The sequence below is a fragment of the Tachysurus vachellii genome, chromosome 18 (genome assembly GCF_030014155.1).
Source record: "Tachysurus vachellii isolate PV-2020 chromosome 18, HZAU_Pvac_v1, whole genome shotgun sequence".
Taxonomy (NCBI): domain Eukaryota; kingdom Metazoa; phylum Chordata; class Actinopteri; order Siluriformes; family Bagridae; genus Tachysurus; species Tachysurus vachellii.
Window position 1 is genome coordinate 5,935,061 of NC_083477.1, and position 22,421 is coordinate 5,957,481.

Here is a 22,421-nt window from a genome sequence, read left to right on the forward strand (position 1 = left end):
CCCCTAAACCTAATAACTGGTTGTGCCATCCTTAGCAGCATGAACTACAATCAAGCGTTTGTGATAACTTGTGAGACTTACAGAGCTGTGGAGGAATTTTGGTCCACTCATCTTTGCAGAATTGTTGTAATTCAGCCACATGGGAGGGTTTTTGAGCATGAACCGCCACAGAATCTCAATAGGATTCAGGTCAGGACTTTGACAAGGCCATTCCAAAGTCTTCATTTTGTTTTTCTTCAGCCATTCAGAGGTGGACTTGCTGGTGTGTTTTGGATCATTGTCCTGCTGCAGAACCCAAGTTCGCTTCAGCTTGAGGTCACGAACAGATGGCCGCACATTGTCCTTCAGGATTTTTTGGTAGACAGCAGAATTCATGGTTCCATTCATCACAGCATCTTCCGAGTCCTGAAGCAGCAAAACAGCCCCAGACCATTTATGTGCTTTTATGGGAAAATATTCCATTTCAGGTCAGTAACGAAAAGAGAAAATCCCACTGTGTTTTGTTCCTTAGTTAGCTGTTTTGTTATAGACCTACATGTTAATTTTTCTAACACAGAAAAAAGATCTGAGAAACTAGACCAGAATTTCCCATCCTCGCCTTTTATTGACATACAGACAACATCCCAATCTTTTTCCATCATGAATTTTACATTGTAAATTGCTGCTGTGTTTTAGCTTCACCTGCAATACCTCAGACACTTGGGTTGTGTGGGGAAAAAAACGGACAGAAACACACCAGATTGAGACACAATGAGAAATTTCAATTGTAACTCGTTAAAATCCACAAAGACTAATGATGAGCAGTGAAATACAGACGATGTATCCATGGGTTAGAAGGAACATGTAACATGGGTTACACTAAAGTAGGTGTAGTGTAAAATTTCCTGATATTAAACCAATCACAAACAGAACCACATTCATGATATACGTGTGGATTACCAAGTTCTGATATGTTCTTTACGGAAAAAAAAACAAAACACTTGAAATAATCGCAAAAAAGGTTCACTACATAAAACACATTTAAATAATATAATGTAAACAGAGGTAAATATACATGTAGACATAATAAAAAGAGAATTTTTAAAGAGCTTTGTGGAGTCCCTTTGAGTGAAAAACAGAAAATGGAAAAGAGGTGGGATTACTTGAGAGATGTCTGTTTCAAACTAATCAGATATAAGGAAGCACACAATAAACACAACAATGACTCGAGAGAAATATGGTAGTGAAATCTGTCCGAGGACAGAAATGCACACGCGAGTCAGCACGATGTACTGCATACGAGACAAACGCAACCCCGTCATACGTCTCCTTTAAATAATCTGCGATTCTTCTTTGCATTAGCTTATTTATGAAGATGAGTCACATCATACAAACAAATCATAAATTATGGAATTTAAATACGAGAGCAGAATTAAAGTGATACACGATAATGCAGTGCCAATGATTCTTTTTCACCTAAATGATGGAGCTCATATTTCTTCCTCTCATTACTGCCTGCTACTCTGACTGGCGCTGTAAAGCGGTAGATAAGGAATGGGGGATGAGGGGTTTGAGGGATGGTGGAGGATGGCTGAAAAGGCAGAAGCTGTTTAGTCTTCAAACTTTCCCTCCAGGATGCTGTCGAAAGTAAAGGGCATGAACTTGAAGCCCTGACCTGTGTAGAACTTATTCTGAAACTCCACCCTAGAGTGAGAGTGAGAGAGAGAGAGAGAGAGAGAGAGAGAGAGAGAGAGAGAGAGAGAGAGACAGAGAGAGTGAGAGAGAGACAGAGAGGGAGAGTGAGACAGAGAGAGAGAGAGAGACAGAGAGAGTAAGAGAGTGAGAGAGAGACAGAGAGAGAGAGTGAGACAGAGAGAGAGACAGAGAGAGAGAGAGAGAGAGAGAGAGAGAGAGAGAGTATTATTAAGCAAACTCCACCACCAACAGAGGGGGAGTCATTCTCACGAATATTCACAAAAACTTACAAACTGTAGGCTGTTGACTAAAAGTAAGAGTACAATTACCCTTAAAAACAAATAAAACTTCTAACCCTGAGTGTGTGTATGTGTATGTGTGTGTGAGAGAGTGTGTGTGTACACTTACCAGTGCAATCTGAGGGCGTGTAGGAAAGCAGACAGACCCTCCATTATCAGTAAGATACACACCGTCAGTGTGGCAAAGATAGCAAAAATGAAAATTAGGCCGACGAAGCCGGCAAAAGTTCTAGAGAAGAGTCCGATGCGCATCACCATGGACCACAAGACCTCTGACAGCTCTACAAAATAAAAAGGGAAAGACAGTGTGTGAATATTTCTATTTATATCAAGTGAATAAAACTAGAGTGAATGCAAGAGGACATTTCAGAGTACATCATTTGTAAATCTAACAAATGGAAGAGAACGTGTATGTGTGTGTGAGTGGGGTACGTGCGTGTGAGTGGGGTACGTGCGTGTGAGTGGGGTACGTGCGTGTGAGTGGGGTACGTGCGTGTGAGTGGGGTACTTTATGTGAATGGGCTACGTGTGTGAGAGTGGGATACGTGTGTGTGAGTGGGATACGTGTGTGAGAGTGGGGTACTTTATGTGAATGGGCTACATGTGTGAGAGTGGGATACGTGTGTGTGAGTGGGATACGTGTGTGAGAGTGGGGTACTTTATGTGAATGGGCTACATGTGTGAGAGTGGGATACGTGTGTGTGAGTGGGATACGTGTGTGTGAGTGGGATACGTGTGTGTGAGTGGGATACGTGCGTGTGAGTGGGGTACTTTATGTGAATGGGCTACGTGTGTGAGAGTGGGCTACGTGTGTGTGAGTGGGATACGTGTGTGAGAGTGGGATACGTGTGTGAGACTGGGATACGTGTGTGAGAGTGGGATACGTGTGTGAGAGTGGGATACGTGTGTGAGAGTGGGATACTCACGTGCGTGGGCTAGACTCAGGGCCCACAGGCGCAAGTAGGAGGCCGTGTTTGAGATGCAGCCTAAGCAGTACTCTATAGTGTGAATGGCCTGATGCACCGCTACGTCTGCTAAAATAAACTAGACAGAGATAGGAGGAAAGAATAGATGGTGGGAGGGAGGGAGGGAGGGGAAACATAAGGAAAGGAAACATAAGGAAAGGAAAGGAAAGGAAAGGAAGAATTGAAGGAAGAGGGTGGGAAAGAAGGTGTAGGGGAAAGGGAGAAAAGAAGGAAGCAAGGAAAGTGAGGAAAAGAGGAACAATGGAGGAAGGAAATCATGACAGAAAGGCAGAGAGTTAAACAGAACTGATTAGAGCAGTTTATTTACTCAGATCATCAGGTGTGACATTTACAGCAGTATTCTGATTGGTGCTAAATCATTTGGCACATCATTCAATCACCAGAGTGCATAATGGCTCATGTGATTGGTTTCATTTTAATTCAGAGGGATAAAAAAATAAATAAATCAAGACCTCAAAGGGTTGTACAATGATTTAATATATCCGTTTGTTCTAAAAGCCCACTGGAAAAGCACTACCCAACACTGAAACACACAGACACACACACACACCCACAACCACACATAAAGGGATGAGGAGTTTGAGAAAAGGGTTGGTGTACGCAAAATTCTGCTCTTACCACTTCCTCTTCTGACTGCTTGAAGGAAATCGGACACACACAAACACACACACACATAGAGGTTTAGAATGAGGTTTATAACAGTGCTAGGAAAGCAATAAGGAGAGACGAGGATAACTTGTATAAAATCTACAGAATATCTCAGGTAGGATAAAAACAAAAGGATGAGAGTAAATGAAGGAAGTGCTGGCAAGATGGTGCATGATGGATGTGAACCTTCCAGTCAACTTCACAACACTGAAAAAAAAATTCATTTCAATGCAATCATTTATAAAAGTGACTGTGTTGTAATTCACATTTAAAATATCAGCTTGTGTAACCCTGCCTGCTGGGAGGCTGTTTTGTTTGTGGGCCTTGTTGCCTGGAGACACGGGGGCTAGCGGGCTAACCCACTTTAGCGTGGGTCTGGTATGCAGGACAGACCCTCGCTCTCAGTGACAGGAATGCACACCAGCCTGCTCACTGCTGACTACAGCGGCATCGCCCACAGGATTAACTGGCCATTCCGATCGCAAACCTTTACTGGAAATGATCGTTTATTTCTGATGTCATACACACCAGAAAAGATTTGATTTGCTACTTAGTAAAGTAGTTGCTTAACAAAGTAAAAAACTATAAATAAATTGTAATGAAGACATGTCTCTAAGCATTGACACTGAATACTGCTGCAATGTAACAAACAGCACTGAGTCTTATTACCAATGACACATTCTCATAATCTGATTAAAGTGTGCGCACACACAGACACACACATACAGACACACACGCACATACAGACACACACGCACATACAGACACACAGACACGCACAGGCACACACACATACATACAGAGACACACACACATACAGACGGAGAGACACAGACACACATACAGACACACAGAAACATACAGACACACACCTACAGACACACACGGACCTACAGACAGAGATACACAGACACACTTACAGACATTACTGACACACACACTTTTACAGACACACACATAGACACACACACACACCTGTAAATGAAGATTTCCAAATAAAAAAGATTCAAACCTTTATGTTTTTATAAATCATATAAATGAAACAAAGGCTGAAAGAATAAAGAATAAAATAGAACAGGGAATAAAATACATGAAAGAAAACAGGAGCAAGGGTGTGTGTGTATGTGTGTGTACACGTGGCCCTCACCTCTGGCTCTTCCTCTATGTTCTGAGAGAGTTGATCATGCTGGATGATCTCAGCTTCGTCGTCTGTAGGGCCATTGCCCACTCTGATCCCCCCAAAGTTCTGCGTGCCCTGAGGACAGAGACAGAGGACACTGCAGGTTAAAGAGGCTGCCGTGTGTGTGTGTGTGTGTGTGTGTGTGTGCGCATGGACATGCATGAGCAGATATTTGTAGATAATACATGACATATATTTAATTGTATTCTTGGGATTTAAGGCCTTACAAGGTGCTTCCTCCAGAGGTACTGTCTGCGCAGAATCACCGTCTTTACTATAAGCATACAGGGCACGCATAAAAGAGCGATGACCACCAAGAGGCACTGAATCACCATCTACAGAGAGAGAGAGAAAACACACGGTGACATTCGTTTCTGTCTATCAGAACACAAGAGGGAATGATAGAGATAGAGATAGAGAGAGAGAGAGAGAGAGAGAGAGAGAGAGAGAGAGAGAGAGAGAGAGAGAGAGAGAGAGAAATTCAGAAAAAATTAGCTGAACCGGGAGTATGAAACAGAATAAGAAGAAAGTGAATGAGAGGGGAGGGATAAAAAAAAAAGAGGTGTAGAAAAAGAAATGGGAAATGAGAGAGAGTGAAAGAGAGAAAGAGAGCAAGGGAGAGAGAGAAAATGCCCATGTCCATTCTGTTCGAGATTAGTAGTAGGCAGTGCAGAAAGAAAATGCCCTGAAAATACACGTGTATGTGTGTGTTTGTGTGTGTGTGTTACCTGTCCTCTGTATAGCGGTCTGGTAGTAGGGTCATTATAGTTGAAGAGGAACATGTTGATGAAGGAGATGAGGAGGCTGGGAGCTTCCTTGGAGGTTGAAACATCATACGCGGTCCACTTGTAGAAGATGAGCAGCGCCAGGTAACCGAACAGGCTGCACATGAAGATGATCTCAGGGATGAAGCCCAGCCAGATGTTCAGAGGCTTCTTAAAGTAGCTAATACATAGATAATCCAAGTTCAATCAGATGTAAATCATTCCCATATTTTATTTATTATTTTATTTTATTATTTTTTTACATTTCTCTGTTACCCCAAATGCAGTCAATTAGCCTGGATATTTCTACTTAGTATTAGTATTTCTCCTTAGTTATGCACAGGAGAGACAAGCCTAGCGTCCCTAACAAACCAGGAACGCTTACAGCTAGCAGATTAGCACCTCTTTACGGAGCGTGAAGCTTTAATACTAAACTACATGTTCAGAAAGAAAGTGAAGCCCAGTTCTAGACAAATGCTGTTATTTTTAAGCTCATAATTCTGTCTATTTTTATATTCAACAGTGTGTTATAAAGTAACACAAACCATAAATGTCTGAGTAACTCGGCACTGTTTGACAGAGGAGTGTGATGATTTTTGGATGCTGTTTGCACAATGCTAAACTCAGGGCTACTTTTCTACTGATCAACTAATTTTGGGGTAAAAGAGAAAAAAAAAGAATTAAATAATGAAAACAAAAATGTGATGTGAATTTGATTGATTTTTATCTAGATATTGGTAAAGGGGAAGAAATGCGAACATACATGTGATTAAAGAGGCTGAGAATGACCCCAAAGAGCATCTGAGTAACTCCCAGGATTATAGACATCTTCATCTTATAGGAGTTCAAGAAGGTCAGCTTGTTGGAGGCCAAGCTCCAGATCTGTGAAGGGTGAGAAAGAAAAACCGCATGAGCTGAAAGATAACAGAGCTCTAGTCTAGTAGAAAGAAACAGCTGGTAGAGATGATTTCTACCGGGTCGATGCCGATGGGAAAGGGTCCCCCGAACACTCCTGGCACGGCCGGGTCCAACTGCATCAACCTGTTCTCTTTAAGGATGTCAAACCTGCCAAGTAAAAAACGGTCACCCATTAACCTAACCGCTTCACGTGTACACCATCATCCTGCACTAATGACACTGACAGTTTCTCTAAGACAGGGGTCGGCAACCCGCGGCTCCGGAGCCGCAAGTGGCTCTTTCATCCCTCTGCAGCGGCTCCCTGTAGATTTGGAAAATAAATATTTCATTTAAATTCATTTTATTTTAGTTAGGTTTTTTTTAAACGTAATTCTAAATTCTAAGATTATGATGCTCTTGTAACATTAAAATAAACTGTGTTTCATTTTTTTGTCGCTCAAAATATGCGTCATAACTGCAACTTGCGAAATCCGACATAGAAGCGGACGCAATTTTTGGTTTGCTGCAGCTGGAAAGTTAAAATTTTGACGTCATGCAGGGCTGTCAAGTGTCACACATTGAGAGTGACAGTCACGCATTTGGGTCTTTTTTCACGTTCTTTCTCACATGGAAAAACTTTTTGACTATTTATCATATATTTAATATGCCGCAGCACTGTCTTTATGGAACCGGGCAGGAATCAAGCGCTTCTCAGTTCTTAGTCGAGCCTGACATTTATCAGCCAATCAAAAATGTCACGCTTGAAAAAAATGTCACGCTTGACATTAGAGATGTCACGCTTGCCTGTCTTCAAAACTTGAGAGCCCTGGTCATGAATACGAAGAGGACTTAATTAGACATTGAACATTTTATTTGAAAGTAACCTTCAACCAAGCGTCTTTTTTGTTAAGGTTAGTTCAAACTGTTCAAAATATTTTTGTTTGCTTGCAGAAATAAAATCGTTTACTCGGTAGCAGGTCATTGATTTCATAAATGCAACTACAGTTTTTTTTATACCTTCCATAAAGGTAAAAAGCGATATAAGCGGTGTTATCTTCATTTTAGATGTCAAAAGGGTTTTGTGGCTCCCTGTGTTTTTTTTTCTGTGGGAAACGGGTCCAAATGGCTCTTTGAGTGTTTAAGGTTGCGACCCCTGCTCTAAGAGATCCACTTCATCCTTTGTTTCCTCTGTATATTTCTGCATTTCATCGATATATTTGTTATAGGAAAACAAATAGCATAAAGTGTTCTATTCTTAGACAATTTGGCAATAATAAAAAATAAATGTTTTAATTGATTATTAACTGATACTTCTTTATATTATTAACTGATCATACATTTTAACCAATTATAATTACATGTACTGAAGATTTCCCCATATAGAAAAATTTAGTATAGTCCTTAGAAGAAAACCTCATCACACCACTTCTTTGTTAAATCAGTAAAAACATTATAATCCACAATAAAATAATGAGTGAACTGAGCCTTTACTATAGAAACGATCATGTATTAGAGTGAGTACACTATAGTTACTATAAACCGGTCATTTATATTGAGGTCCTTCTGACCAGTCAGTATCAAGAACGTGACTGAAATCCAAACTGCATCAAGTTATTTCAGTGAGGCTTATCCGTCTGAGTGAGGGACTCACGTCCAGTTGCCTTGGCCGTCCGTCGTGAACATGGGCCGCACGCTCCAGCCTGAGCCGAAGACGTTGAGCGACTTGGAAAAGCAATCGTTATAGATGATCCCGGTGTAGACAGAGAAAAGCCCCATCAGAAGTATAATGTAACGCCCTGAAAACACCATGCTGAACAACTGGCAGGAAAACACAGAGGTAAATTAACGACAACATGTACTGCTTACATAATTTGTTTGGTTTCTTTATGCTAAAAGTTTCTGCATATTCGTATAACCAAAGAAAAATAAGGAGGGTGTCTGCGAGATACCTCGTTGTCATTTTTCTGGGCGCTGAGCCGACTCTCTCGCAGGACCAGATAAAGAGCACCGCAGGTCATCAACAAGCCATGGCCCAGATCCCCAAACATGACGGCAAACAGGAAGGGGAAGGTGATGATAGTGTAGGGAGCTGAACAAAAATCATAATTCAGCTTTTTAAAGAGAGAAAATGGCAACAATGTGAACTTGTATGAACTGCTGAAAGGAGGTGGGGTACCTGGGTTTATTTCACGGTAGGTGCCGATGCCGTACGCATCCACGATATTCTGAAAGCCAGAGGTAAACTTGTTGGTCTTGTTGTAGGTGGGTGGAGTCTGTTTGGTCTGCATCCTGTTCAGGATGGAGGGAACGGTGGAACCACTTTTCTCCTGAAAAAAAAAGAGAGAGAAAGGCAAAAAAAAAAAAAAAAACATGGATGATTGTGTACTTATTACACATGAATTAGCCATTTGGGTTTTTTGCTCTGAGCAGTGTGTAAGTATGAGAGAACCAAGAAAACACAAAAAAGTCAAGTGTGTGATCCAGTAATCCATGTGTGTGTCTTTGTCTGTGTGTGTGTGTGTGTGTGAATTCCACCGCTAGGAGTTTTCCCTATCCTTCTGACAGTAAAGTGTGAGAATCTCAATCCAAGCACACACAGGCACTCTAATATACACACACAGGCAAAAAGTGCGAGCATAACCAAACACACATCCCTGTTAGAGCCAAATACTCTCCTATTTAAAATATCTACAACCTTAATCCTGGCTCCAGAGCTAAATAGTGCTTCACTTCAAAAACATTCAAATCATAGGCATAAACACTGGAACTTAAATACTGAAAGCAAAAGTAAATCATTTGAAAAGATAAAACACATATGAAAAATAAAGGCAAATGAAATTTGCTGAGATTAGTTTCTCTTCTACTTTTTGAAGGAGTATTTTTGAAGGATGAAGTACAATTAAAGCTCATCCAGTAAGAAGAAGGAGAACTGGAAGCAGAAGAGTAAAGCAACCTGCTGCACAACTACAAATCAGCTTTAATGCTTTCATTTCATTTTCATTTCATTATTCTTTACTCTACCAAGCTTACTCGGCTTAGATGGCCTTATTTTGATCGTACAATCGTCCGTTAAATTCCTCTTTCCTGACTAGATATGTACAACAAACTGTGCAGCAGTTGTGTTTAATAATGTAACACACACAGCGATTGTGTTACAGGCACTCTGTCCATTGGGAAATAAAGTTTGATCTCAGTGCACTCATGAGTCACTCTGTGAGCATGTAGGCATTCCTTTCGAACATCGAGCCCAGTGTGTGTGTGTGTGTGTGTGTGTGTGTGTGTGTGTGTGTGGGTGGGTGGGTGGGTGGGTGAGTCTTCCTATGTGATAATGTGCTAATTATGTGTGTTCATGCATTCCCACACACAAATAGCACTTTAAGATGAATATAAATGGAATTTTTAGTAAAGAATGAGTTCCGGATATTCAAGATATGAGAAATCCCATGTAAAATAGCTATAATGCTTAAAGAAAAAAAAATATGAGCTACAAAAAAAGAGGCTGTGTGGATGTATGTGGGTGTGTGTCTCACTGTGCCTCGCCGCAGAGCAAGCTGAATGGAGTCCAGGTCAGACAACGGACACCAGATTTCAGCAATCAGACACTTCTGTGTGACATCGATGTTGCAGAGGTTTAGCGTGTGGTAGATAGCCTTCATCTTCCTCACTTTGATAAACCACACCCGCAGGGTCTTAGCCGCAGCTTGTAGGACGCGCTGTCTATGATCCTCCGTCTGATTCAGCACCTAGAAAAACAGAAGCAAAGGCAATGTGAGGAAAGGTGTGCTCAAAACAGTAAATAATCACGTACAGGACTTGCCAGATTAGCAGTCAACAACTGGATACACATGAAGTGATTTGGGACTGCTTGAAAAAACTCGTCTTAAGTCATAGAGATGTGTGCATTCACTTAATTAATTAATTAATACATACATATACACACACACACAACAAATTAAAGGGAAAAGCCTGAATGAAAAGCTTGGAAAAACATATAAATGAGGATTCCAGACAGATGCATGTCATCATACAATCAAAACAGTGAAATAATTAAAAGCCATGAATTACGCCATGCTCTGTGGCATGTATAAAAATGCTGACCTCCGTTTTGGATCAAGGTGGCAAGTAATGGATGAAGAATTATTAAATGGGGAAATATTGGATGGAAAGCACGGAGTAATGGAAGACGAATTAATGCAGGATGTGATCAGATCGCATCAGGTCAGCAACAACAGTCTGTCCATATCCACATAGAGACGGATATTACAGCAAGGGTTCGGTAAACCCAAGTGAACACTTATGGAGGATTTTGGAATGCTACAAGCAAAACACCAACTGAGAGAATATCTTTGGGGAGAATTATGCTTACATTTTGCCAAATACAGTTCTGGAGACCTAAAGAATCGATGCCAGTTGACACTATTGCTGTTCTGGAGCTCTAATTAAGAAAGTTGCTGGTTCTGATTGGTCACATTTCTTTATGTAACTGTAACAGTTACTAAGCAAAACCGCTAGTTGCTTATTGCATGTTTAACTACTCTGCTACTGGTTAGCAGTGGTTACAAGAGAACGACGTAAGGACAAAAAGAAAAGGTCATGCATCCAATCAATCTGCATCCCGATACTGAATTATCCTTTGTATCCTAACGTTATTCCTGTGTATAGAAAGGATGCAGAAGCCTACTGATGGTAAATAAAACTGACTGCTATCTGACCAAAGAAATGTTCTAGAGGTCAGGGGCATAGCCATCATTTAAAAAGTGTGTGTGTGTGTGTGTGTGTGTGTGTGTGTGTGTGTGTGTTGGGGGGGCGGGGGGGGGGGGGGTCAACTGTTATCTGTTTTTTTTTTTCTTCAGTTAACCCTTGTGTAAATGACAGGTTTTATTTTTAATCATGATTTTTTTAATCATGCTTTATATGATTTATATGATTTTTATGATTATATATGATTATAAAACAGAAAGAAAGAAATAGAACAGCTTGCCACTGGGACAGTACCCTTAAAAGGACATCTTTGTACCTTATTTACATTTTTTACATTACCCATCATCCTTTGCACCCCATAATCCACCATGATTGTTTCCCGTCTTCACCTGTCTGTTCACCTGGACTCTATTTATACTCATCACCACTGTCTTCACTCATTGTCGGTTATCGTCTTTACTACGTTGTATGTATGTGTGATTTACCTGCTCCTTATTATTAAAATGACATCTTTAATGTCACTATTCGTCGTCCTCGTCTCTGTCGTGTACATACAGTGACACATACTTGATATTATGTGGAATTGGCAGAGTTAAACATGCTGTAAAATCTCAGTTCAACATTATCTTTATTCTTATTTGAAGGGTTTTGATAACACACTTTACGTTTGAAACGTCTTAACGTTTATGACGTTATAAAAGAGTTTATATAACGTGTGTCAAAGCAGCTATTTTCCTTATAATCCTTTAAATTAAAACTTGCTAATTATTCAACAAGAGCAACAGGCAGAGTTACTAAACATTGTGCAACACAATTCGGATACCATATGCCAACTTACACTGCTTCACATTTTTATAAAAAAAAGGAGTGAAGCGTTTTTTGCCACTTTGAGCTCATCCGTAACCGAATGCTGGACCGCGGGTGCGACTCGAGCTATAGTACTGTGGGCGCGTGATGAGGACGTGACAAGTGAGTGAGTGACTGCCGTGATCGTCATGTATAGACTATCTTAAAATTTCTTGTCTCTTTGAATTTTAAATCACTAAAAAAGTGAGGGGGACGAATTTACTTTTTATAAAAAGTGCAGGGGACATGTCTCCCGCGTCCCCCGCGTAATCTACGCCCCTGCTAGAGGTTAACCTTACATATGACCCATTGTAACTGTCTGTCATAGCTTAAGAAGAGACAAAAGCATGTTTGTGCAACTGGTCTCTGGTGAAAAACAGTTCAGGACGAGTCCTGCAGCCTCACATAATACAAGCTCAATTATCAGCAGAATGACAAAAGGAATCCACCTATAATTTGAGTTAACTAATATTTAAACAGCTGATATGCTACCCGTCTTTCCCATGATCTTCTGTAACAAGGCACAGCTGTCTACAGCAGCTTAGGTGCCATGTACGGCCATATGCGTCTCGCTGCTTTTCTCATCAAGAGATCACTTATGGGTCTGGGCTGACTGTGAATAAACAGCATAGCATATGCAGAGTCTATTTTGGGGAAACAGATTCTCCCTATAGGCCCTGGCTGACAGAGAACGTGATGTATATGAGAGTGAGAAGGTTAGAGATAGTTAAAGAGAGATTATGACAGCAGATCAGCACATACCAGGCAGTACTTAATTCCCAGGTCTACCCTGTATCATGCAAGACACACACCCAGAACACTAAGCCAAGTTCATGCCTCCAGTGGTCTCCTGCTAATCACTGAGGCATGAGCAGTCACACAAACAGGGGGTGGAAGGATTTTTATCCTGCTCTTGGTTCATTTTGGGTCACACCCAAATCCATCATTCATATCAGAACTACCCAATCCTGTTAATAGCCTGGTGTGAGTCACTCAGCACTATAGTTAGCTGACTGGCATATGCGGTTACAGGAAAATAATCAACTACAGGGTGGTGCTAGTAACTCCACATTGCATCAGCCTGCATCACACAACCCGGGTGTTGATTATTTAGACTCCAAAGAGTTTTATTCCTTACTCATGAGTTATCCCTATGCACAAAACAAATTCCACTGTTTTATAAGAAAAGTTTTATAACTCTGAATGAGCTTCAATGGATTTCTGGCATCAAATTTCAAGATCATCAGAGGTGTTGTGTGTGTGGGTGTGTGTGAGCGAGTTGTTGAGTGTGTGGAAGGATGAGCAAGGAAACATAAGGGACTGTTGGCAAGGTGACGGTATCTGTCTCACTGATGGTTCAGAGCCAACACACTGTCTGGCGAGTGTCTCTCTGTCAGCGAATATGAATTTGAGCAGGTGTGAGAGCGACACCCTCTGAATGTGTGTATGCAGGACTGTGGAAGTGTGTGTCGGTTACTATGGTCACTATGTGTGTGGCAGCAGCAGATAGCACACACCCGTTGACATTAAGCCTTTGATTTCCTAATTCGGTTCAAGCAGAGACTATCGGACTATTTCCTCAACGCAGCTGTTCCTATTTTACGCTGTTCAGAATTTTGCGCTGATGCAAACAAAAGCATTTTTGTTGTGTTTTTTTCTTCTCCATAGCAAAACAGGAGGCCCAGGGTTACAGTTGTCTTCTCCAAGTATGAACACTCCAACAGTTATGATAATAAACTGAAACACTTATCAGATAGCTAACACTTAGTGGACCTGGGACTAAAACTCACAACCTCCTGCTCAGTAGGCTGCCGCCTTAACCACTAAGCTACCACATCCCTATTCTGCAGTTGTTCAAATTTGTTAATAATTCTGCTTTTTTTTATAGAGTGAGTACTTTAAAAAAGAGAATGCTACTCTGGTAAGAGATGTCTGTAGCCTATGGAGCTCATTGTTGTATTGAAATGGACACAAACTAAATTACAGTAAGCTATATAAAGAAAAAAGTGCTGTTTTTAGCTCATACTCTGAAGTGACTTAATGCCTGAGCAAAGATGGAAAGGTTTGTATAAACTGCAGCTGTCACACTTGGTTATGTTGATTTGTTCTGTGTAGCATATACGTGTGTGGGACACATCTAATCTGGTCTCATTAACATACTAAAACCCTGATTTCACTCACAAAATTAAGTCAGGCTAAATATAGGATCGCAGAGACTAGATTGTCGGATTGACCCGCCTCAGCTCGACGGTCAGATGAGCGCTGACGTGTTTGATCGATCGTATTGATGTTTCGTTTTCATTTCGGCATTTTGTCTCTGCAACTGCTCTGTCGTGGGTACTTCGTTAGTCTAGGCACTGCGTAAGCCTTTTGGTTTGAAGCTGCTGATTGTTTGCAGGCTGATATGAATAGTCACAGTCTATGACCATGTAGGGAAAGTATCTTTCATACAGGAAGGCTAATGTAAACTGGCATAAAAAGGGCAGGCAGCTGTGTGTATCAACACTCAGCTCTCATACAAAGAAACAACAAGCAAGGGTAGTGTTTGCATATGCGCACACACAACATGCACACGCAAAGACAGATAGACACTGATGTCCTCTTCCTTCCTGCCAACTTAAATGACATTTGTTTGTCTGTATTTTTGGTCTGCAAGTGTGTATGTGTATCTCTCTAACCATTTGGAGATCATCAATACGAGTGTTGACTCCTGCAGCCATTTCCTTTCTCTCTTGTGGTGTCTCAGGGCAGGGGTACAGCGTAGCCCGAAACCTGTAGATTAGAACAAATACACTTATCAGTTACTCAACAGGCAACTGACAAGCATATATTATTCAGGGGCAAAGGGAGCTGTTACCCTTCACAGATCTTCTTCACCCTATTCTTCAGCTGATCTCCCTGGAAGAAGATGATGAACACAGACTTGTGCACCTGGTCACCCTGTAACACCACAGCATACAGACCACACAGAGGCAGCGTCAGTACCATTTCATTGGCTGAATACCAACCTGGCTGTTTGGCATCATGACAAAGTGTTAATAAACTGGTCTATATTTGATCACTGCTATGGCACTGACTGTAGTGGGGTCTTCCAGGGGGTCTTCGATGTCTGCTTGGCGCAGGAACACGTTGCCTCGGCAAACTCTCCACAACATCCTCTCAAAGGTGGGAATCCTCTCTCGACCAATCACGCCTGCGACAAATCTGTGGGAGGTTAAAAAGGTTAAATAATTACAGAACTAGAATAAAGGAAGCACTGGTGCTCTAAATGCATTTCATTAAGATGTAAAAATTTCAGAACTTTATAGTTACTCCTTAAGCTTATTTTGTTTAATGTTTAACTATAAATTGACACTTGGGAATGAACATGGTGGCACATCATTGTGCAGAAAGTGTGATTTCAGAGTCAGACCAGAACTTTGATGTGAACAAAATTAGAGAGATTATTAGGGAGAAATACTGAGCTGCATTTTAGTAAGCTCTGTGTACTGTTAAAAGTTCTGTGTACTTTTAATTTTTAATTAAATAAACCCATGTTCAGTTCTTTCATCACTGGCAACACTTTAGGTGGTGAAAAAGCACTGCCACGTCTCTAAATTTACACACTAGCTAATTTTACAGTTTCGAAATTGTTCATAAACTTTTTTTTACACTAAACTATTACTGGAGAGAACTTATTGCACATTTATATTATTATCGTTAGATTATTTTTATTATTATATAAACATATTATTCAAGCAAAGTTTTTTGTAACTCCGTTACTGTCTTCAGTACAATTATGATGTAAGAAACAATAAAACAAGGCATATGAAGGTGGAACAGTTTACTTATTGTCTACAGAAAGATAGATAACTCACCCAAGCCTGAGAGGAGCTCGGATGACCTCAGTCGGGTCCAGCAGAATGGACGATTCCTCCAGTAGAGCAGGGTCCTCCATCTACAAACAGAGACAGACATGAACAGTTAACACAGACTGATATGCAGGCAGACACTTAGACACTTCACCCAACAAATAAATCCAAAAGTTTCTCTCTCATTTACTATTGTGTTTCCACTATTTTGTTAAAATACATATCAGCCTTGTCGCTTGTAAGGTTACTTTTCACTGTAAAATATACAAAAGGCCTGTTGTAAGCTTTGTTGCTGTAAACGATTACAATATAACAGGCATTTAGCTGACAATAAAAATAAAAAACGATAACATCAAAGTTCACTTGCGAGGTGATTGCGGTTAAGTGATTGCGGGTCAAAAAAACGAAGCATATGCTAAGGTGAAAATGAAACTTAACAAAATTTAAGAAAACATATATTAACAAAAAGTGTTGAAGCATTCAAATAATCGATAACAATAATAAAGCAGCCTGAAATGAAGCCCGAATTAGTTTCCATTAATGTGTGTTATTCCTTTTATGTCCCAGCAATTTGCCAACAATTACATCTTTATCGATCAAAGAACATAAGAACACAACATAGACAACAGCCCTGAAGCATTTTAACACATGATCTAGTTTGATTCTATCTATCTAGATAGATAGATAGATAGATAGATAGATAGATAGATAGATAGATAGATAGATAGATAGATATGGTAGTTGAATAAAACTGCAACAAAATAGCAAAAGCTGTTTTTTAAAGCTTTGAATACCTCATCAAAGAACTGCTGTGTGCGCCTGAGGATGTGTTTGAGCTCGGTCAGCTCCAGAAAGTTCTTCTTCAGTGCTTCCTGGTTAGTGTTGATTTCTTTCAGCTCAATCTCCAGCTTCTCAAATGTTGCCTGCAGGAAAATCAGGAAAAGCCTGCACATCAGTAGAGATCAGTAGGTCTTGAAAAGGACCTATAGGTGCGTTAACAGGTTAGAGACAGTCAACTTCATCTGTATTTCCTGCTTCTGCTTTTGTCAGAGTGAAGCTTACTGGGGTTTTTGTAATTGATCAAAAGTATATGAATTAATGCAGATCTGTTGAAATTTGACATACATATATATATATATGTATGTCAAATTTCAACAGATCTGCATTAATTCATATACTTTTGATATATATATATATATATATATATATATATATATATATATATATATATATATATATATATATATATATATATATATATATATACACACACACATACATTTATTTATTTATTTATTTCAGGCAAGCCTCAAGCAAGTGCGAGTCACATGAGTGGAGTGTGCTCCTCTGAGCATGTAGAAGCATTTGCCAAAGCTATGTGATATTTACTAAGAAAGGCTTCAGTACATGTCACACATTGTTTTCTGCATTTCACCCTCTGACACTGATGATGCTTAAACATCATTTGAGAATCCATTTAATAATCTATTCAGTACCTCCAAGTCAATCATGTCTCGAGGGAAAGGGACCTCTGGGTTCTCTCCTGTGTCTACTATGGGTATACCAGCCTTCTTTATCTCCTTCTCAACAAACCCTGTGGAAAAAAGGAGGAAGTGTGGAGGAAAGATGAGAGAGAGATGGAGAGAGAGAGAGAACTGAATGTCAACTGCTCTTCTCCACAGTATATAATTTTAGGCTGATAAGAAGAAAGGCTGTGACTCACTCAGCTTGCGGTCCATCTCTTCACAACGACGCACTTCATTTACGAACTTCCTCTGGAAGACGTTCACATCAGGGTTCAGCTATAATTTATACACACACACACACACACACACACACACACACACACACACACACACACACACACACACACACACACACACACACACACAAAAGGTCAGCGTTAGCTAAATTATCCAGAGGCAATAAAGTGATCAAAACACAGCCATCTGTCAAGGCTGTGGTTGAACTGGTTGACTCTGGTCTACTCTAAAACTTAATAGACCTGCGGTTCAAACGACATTACCTAGAATGGTTGCATTTCCTGTGCACATCCCTTGCAGAAGGAGTTATCGGTGCGCGTGTTTCAGTGTGTGTACTCACGTCTCTGAACTGCACCATGCCGATCTCCCCGAGCTCGCTGACACAACAGTAGGCAGACTCTGACTGCAGGAAGAGCTGGGCCAGAGTCATCTCCTCGCTGCGGAACATCTCCCCCATGATGTTACGCTCGCACACACTCCACCAACACTACAGAAAACTTAAGGGGGAAAAGGTTTCAAGTTTAAATTCACAGTCAAGTCATAAAGTGAAGAAGAATAAAGATAAACAGAATGGCAGAAAAGCACTGCACCCGAATACGCAGAGATCTAAACTGTGTACAAGCGAACAGAGTGAAGCGCGCTTTATCGACACTGAACTGTGTGGCTTCACAGAAGGGAAGGAAGGGAGGGAGTGTGCAAGCGAGCGAGGGCCTGACGCCACAGAACAAACTGAAAAACAACACATTAACACTTTCACCCAATTGCAGCTTCTGCAAAAACATGATGCACCATTTATAACTACAAGGACATAAATACTTATTGTGTACAGAAATAACACACACACAAGCATATTCGTGTGTGGTAAATTGTGTTTTCATTTTATTAACTGCCACCTCTGTTGATGGTGAAAGACAATCCCAGGCGAAACACTGAGCTAAGTAAAAGGTGTGGCAGTGATTATTTTCAGAGGAAAACAACCTGACGGCTTTGTTATTTAAGAGCAGCACAAGTTTCACAGACTCACGACAGGATTATATGAAGCAAATCCGGCGTTGTGACATTTGAGCTTTTAAAGCATCTCATTGCACGTATGAGCTCTCAGCATGGTGCACAGCAGGTCATGTGACCTGTCAGAGTAAGATAGTAATTTATGCAATTTAAAGGAGCAAATAATAAAATAACGAGATGGTACAATTACAAACATGCCACGGAGATTTCTGATTTTCTGTGTTTTATAGACGGTTATGTTGGAATTGTAATGTTATTCGGATATGTAATAACATATCTATCCTAATGTCTATTTTTATCCCACAGATTTATTAGCCAACAAATCAGCAAGTGCAATGATAAAGGAGTCTTTCTACATGGTCATCCATGTTTAGATGTTTTTATAATGGATAGGATTTCATCCGAGTGTGTCCAGGAACACAACACTCATTTAAGCTGAGTGGCAAGATTCCCTCTGGAATTCGCCAATTGTCAAGCTTATATTTTCTATTTCCTCAGAGAAACAACTTCCCTTAATGGGACTTATTCCAGTTTATAACGTATTCCAGCTCTAAATATATATTTCCTTCACTTTTACTTCAAGACCAAAGAATGGTATTTTTTTACTAAGAACCCATAAAAGTAGTCAGTTTTTAGATCAAGCTTCTTCTCTGACTGTTACAAAGTGCTGACATTGGAGAAAAAAACCCTACATACAATATAGTATACTATACTTTATTACAATGACTCCAACTCAGTCAAAGTGTTCTCAGTAAAGCCGCCACAAATCTTTCAGCATGTGACAGGGCGCACGGCTGTGGGAAAAACGGCCTCTATTAAGACACAATGAGAACAATGTTCTGAACATCTACGAAACGTTCCAAATTCATTCGGTTTAGAGGATGAAGCTGGGATTTGCAGTAACTTACAAAACACAAATTAAGACATCATATTAATTATATTTTAATTACAATCTATGATGGTCAAATTTAGATTTCTTGAATTACAACTTAAGTCGGTTTGGTAAAGCAAAGCCGGAGGGACTGTAGATTTTAATTTAGTTACAGTTTCAGAAATCACAACTAACCATTATGAAAGCTGGTATAATTATTTATATGCTGGCCTCCCTTTACTGGCTAGTCGAGTACAGAATAGAGATTTTTGTATTTCTTTTTCTGATCTTTGTCATCAAAACACCTCCAGCACTTTGTCTAATCAGCTACTTTTAACTTCTCCATGGACCCAGAGGAAGTTCGGAGGTAACTGTGCTGTCAAGCTTATCAGGTTTTCTGTTACTGTCCTGTCTGTTATATACGACTGTGGCTTTGAATCTTTTAGTTCTCTTTTCTCTAGTTCTATTTCAAATTTGATTTAATTGCTTAGATTTAGCCAAGATTTACATTTCAGTCGTTTGCTGTTTTGCACAATACTTCACAGTATCTCATGTAATTGCGGCTATAATTCTGTGTTCATTCCAGTATTTCTGCAAAACGCAATATTGTTGAACAAACAGTATATACACTGGTCAGTGCCATTTCTGTTTATTGTCTTTTGTGTGATGTCTTGTAATTTTCTGTTTGCACTGTCTTTTGTCCTGCACCGTCTTGTTTGTCTTGTCCTGCACTGTTTGCACCAGGTCGCATAGTTGCACTTTATGTATCTAGGACTAACTACTAAGTCCTTATAGCTCTGTCCTTGTTTTAAGTAGCACCATGATCCTGTAGAAACGTTGTCTCATTTCACTGTGTACTGCAACAGCTATATATGGTTGAAATGACAATAAAAGTTTCTTGACTTGATATACAGTACCATGGTGACATTCGCTGACTTTCAAACGTGACATATCGGTGCAAAATCTCCAGGTATTTGTGTATACTCCAGGTATTTGTGAGTTCAAATCCTAGGTCCACTAAGCTGTTACTGCTGGGCATCTGATCAAGGCCCTTAACCCTCAATTGCTCAGTTGTATAATATGAGATAAAAATGCAAGATGCGTCTGAAAAATGCCATAATGAGTACAGCCATCGTAGAAAGTCATTATATATCTTATATATCATTATATATATATGAAGAGTCTTCACTGATAGTAGTTTAAAAAAAATCTGTGCTGGCAATTTCAGTATTTTCAATAGATTTTCACAATAAAAAGCAGAAAGATCTCATAACATATTTTGGAGCTGTGTGTATGTGTTTCTTTAAAAATTCGTATCCAGTGTTAAGAAGAGGATTAAAGTTACAGATTAGCTAGTCAAATCTACAACAATGTCCAACTAATGCATATTTTATTAGATGGGTTTCTGATGATCTGGTGGAAAACAGGAGGCTTGTTGCATAATTCAGTGCACTTATTCCTCTCTCTGTATCACATCAAGGCTCACACTCACACACACTCACACTCACACACACTCACTGCATTAATATAATTCGTGTGGAATACAGAAATACATTCTGTAAACATTCACATTAGATAGCAGGCAATTTAATTAGCCGGCTAACAAGCTAGCAAATTCAATTAGCTTCTGTCGGCTGTAAGAGCAACAGGTTGCCGAAAGTAAATTATTCGTCTTGTAAACGTCGAAAGTGTTTATATTGAATATTTATGTGCTAGAAGTTCGATTAAAACTCTAGATAAATCTACTGAGGCGACCCACATCACTAAGTTTAAATTCTTTTAGCTAATGCTAACACTTTTTAGCAGGTTTCTGCTGCCAGTATGCGCGAGCGCAAACGTCCCAACCGTCACTTTTTTTTATTTCACAAGAATAAGCATAAAAATCCATATCCAGTCGATATAAAAACAACAACAATAAAATAAAAAACATCATTTTTACTCACAGTATAGCGATTTAAGTTGAATTAAAGCGTCTACTCGCAGTGCTCTGGCTCCACTCAGCGTGATCAGCTGATCAGCCAACAACCGACAACACGAGTGACGTCATTGAACGTCAGGCCCGTGTAGGTCACGTGACCAAGGTGAGCACCATTGCCATTGATGCAGAGATTCAGCTGTCAGGTCTTAACCTGATACACTGGTTTACCTGCACCTTTAACACCTGATTCATGGGTGTGTTAGAAAAGCCTGGATGTGATATTGTGGTACTTTAAAGGTGCATCATGTAAGATACATTAGAACATGACATACTGATCATTCATCACTTGCTATCATTCTATCAGTCACCAAGAAATTGGAAAGCCACCAGTGGAAGACACAACAGCTTGGGATATTTAGCTGGTATTAGATGGCCAGGATGGTCAGGGTTGATGGTTCAGGATGTTCAGGGTTGATGGCACTTACAGCCTGGTTCTAGCAGGTTAAGAAGACTGTAGCCGGTCAGGCCGGTTCCGGTTTGTCTGATTGACACTTACAGGCTGGTCAAGCTGCTTCTAGATGGTTTCAGAAGCTCCGAACTTATTCTAACTGGTCTATTTGGCAGCCACGGTTGGTGTAGCTGGTCCTAGCTCGTAAGACTGTCTTGATTGTGCACTTTAGAGTGGTTTTGACCAATTACTGTTTAGAAATATAATGTTTAATTATATAATATAATATAATATTTGATTATTGTTCAGTGTCCACCATAAAAGACCTGTTAGATATTATAATGCAAATGAAAGACTTTAAAACGAGTTCATTAATATATACCTATGATTCGATTACACTCTTTAAAACTGTTGTATAAAAATAATCAACACCTCTAAACTAATTAGACAATCTACAATTAAACAGTGCTGTGGTTTAAGACTAAAATATCATGTCATGATACATAAAACATTTCTACGATCCATGATATGTCTATATCATAATGTTGCAGAGCCATTACATTTCCT

At 39.9% G+C, this 22,421-nt stretch overlaps 1 protein-coding gene across 4 annotated transcripts; it reads right to left on the bottom strand.

Annotated features, from left to right (window-relative positions):
* Window positions 1-584: 584 nt before the first annotated feature.
* Window positions 585-21,568, bottom strand: atp6v0a1a (ATPase H+ transporting V0 subunit a1a). Of its 4 annotated transcripts, none has more exons than XM_060892015.1 (22): window positions 21,432-21,568; window positions 17,950-18,106; window positions 17,570-17,648; window positions 17,343-17,440; window positions 16,641-16,769; window positions 15,853-15,932; window positions 15,073-15,199; window positions 14,853-14,935; window positions 14,674-14,767; window positions 9,979-10,191; window positions 8,625-8,775; window positions 8,398-8,537; window positions 8,100-8,266; window positions 6,526-6,616; window positions 6,315-6,433; window positions 5,516-5,732; window positions 5,015-5,122; window positions 4,755-4,862; window positions 3,578-3,595; window positions 2,900-3,017; window positions 2,083-2,254; window positions 585-1,683 (listed from the first exon to the last, which is right to left on the bottom strand). In XM_060892015.1, the coding sequence occupies exons 2-22, from the start codon at window positions 18,064-18,066 to the stop codon at window positions 1,590-1,592; spliced, it is 2,523 nt and encodes an 840-aa protein (XP_060747998.1). In that variant the 5' UTR covers window positions 18,067-18,106; window positions 21,432-21,568; the 3' UTR covers window positions 585-1,589. The 4 variants fall into 4 exon arrangements, with proteins under 4 accessions (XP_060747998.1, XP_060747997.1, XP_060747999.1 ...); XM_060892014.1 differs by lacking the exon at window positions 21,432-21,568 and adding an exon at window positions 18,200-18,255; XM_060892016.1 differs by lacking the exon at window positions 21,432-21,568 and adding an exon at window positions 18,200-18,254 and having other exon boundaries at window positions 3,578-3,592.
* Window positions 21,569-22,421: the final 853 nt, after the last annotated feature.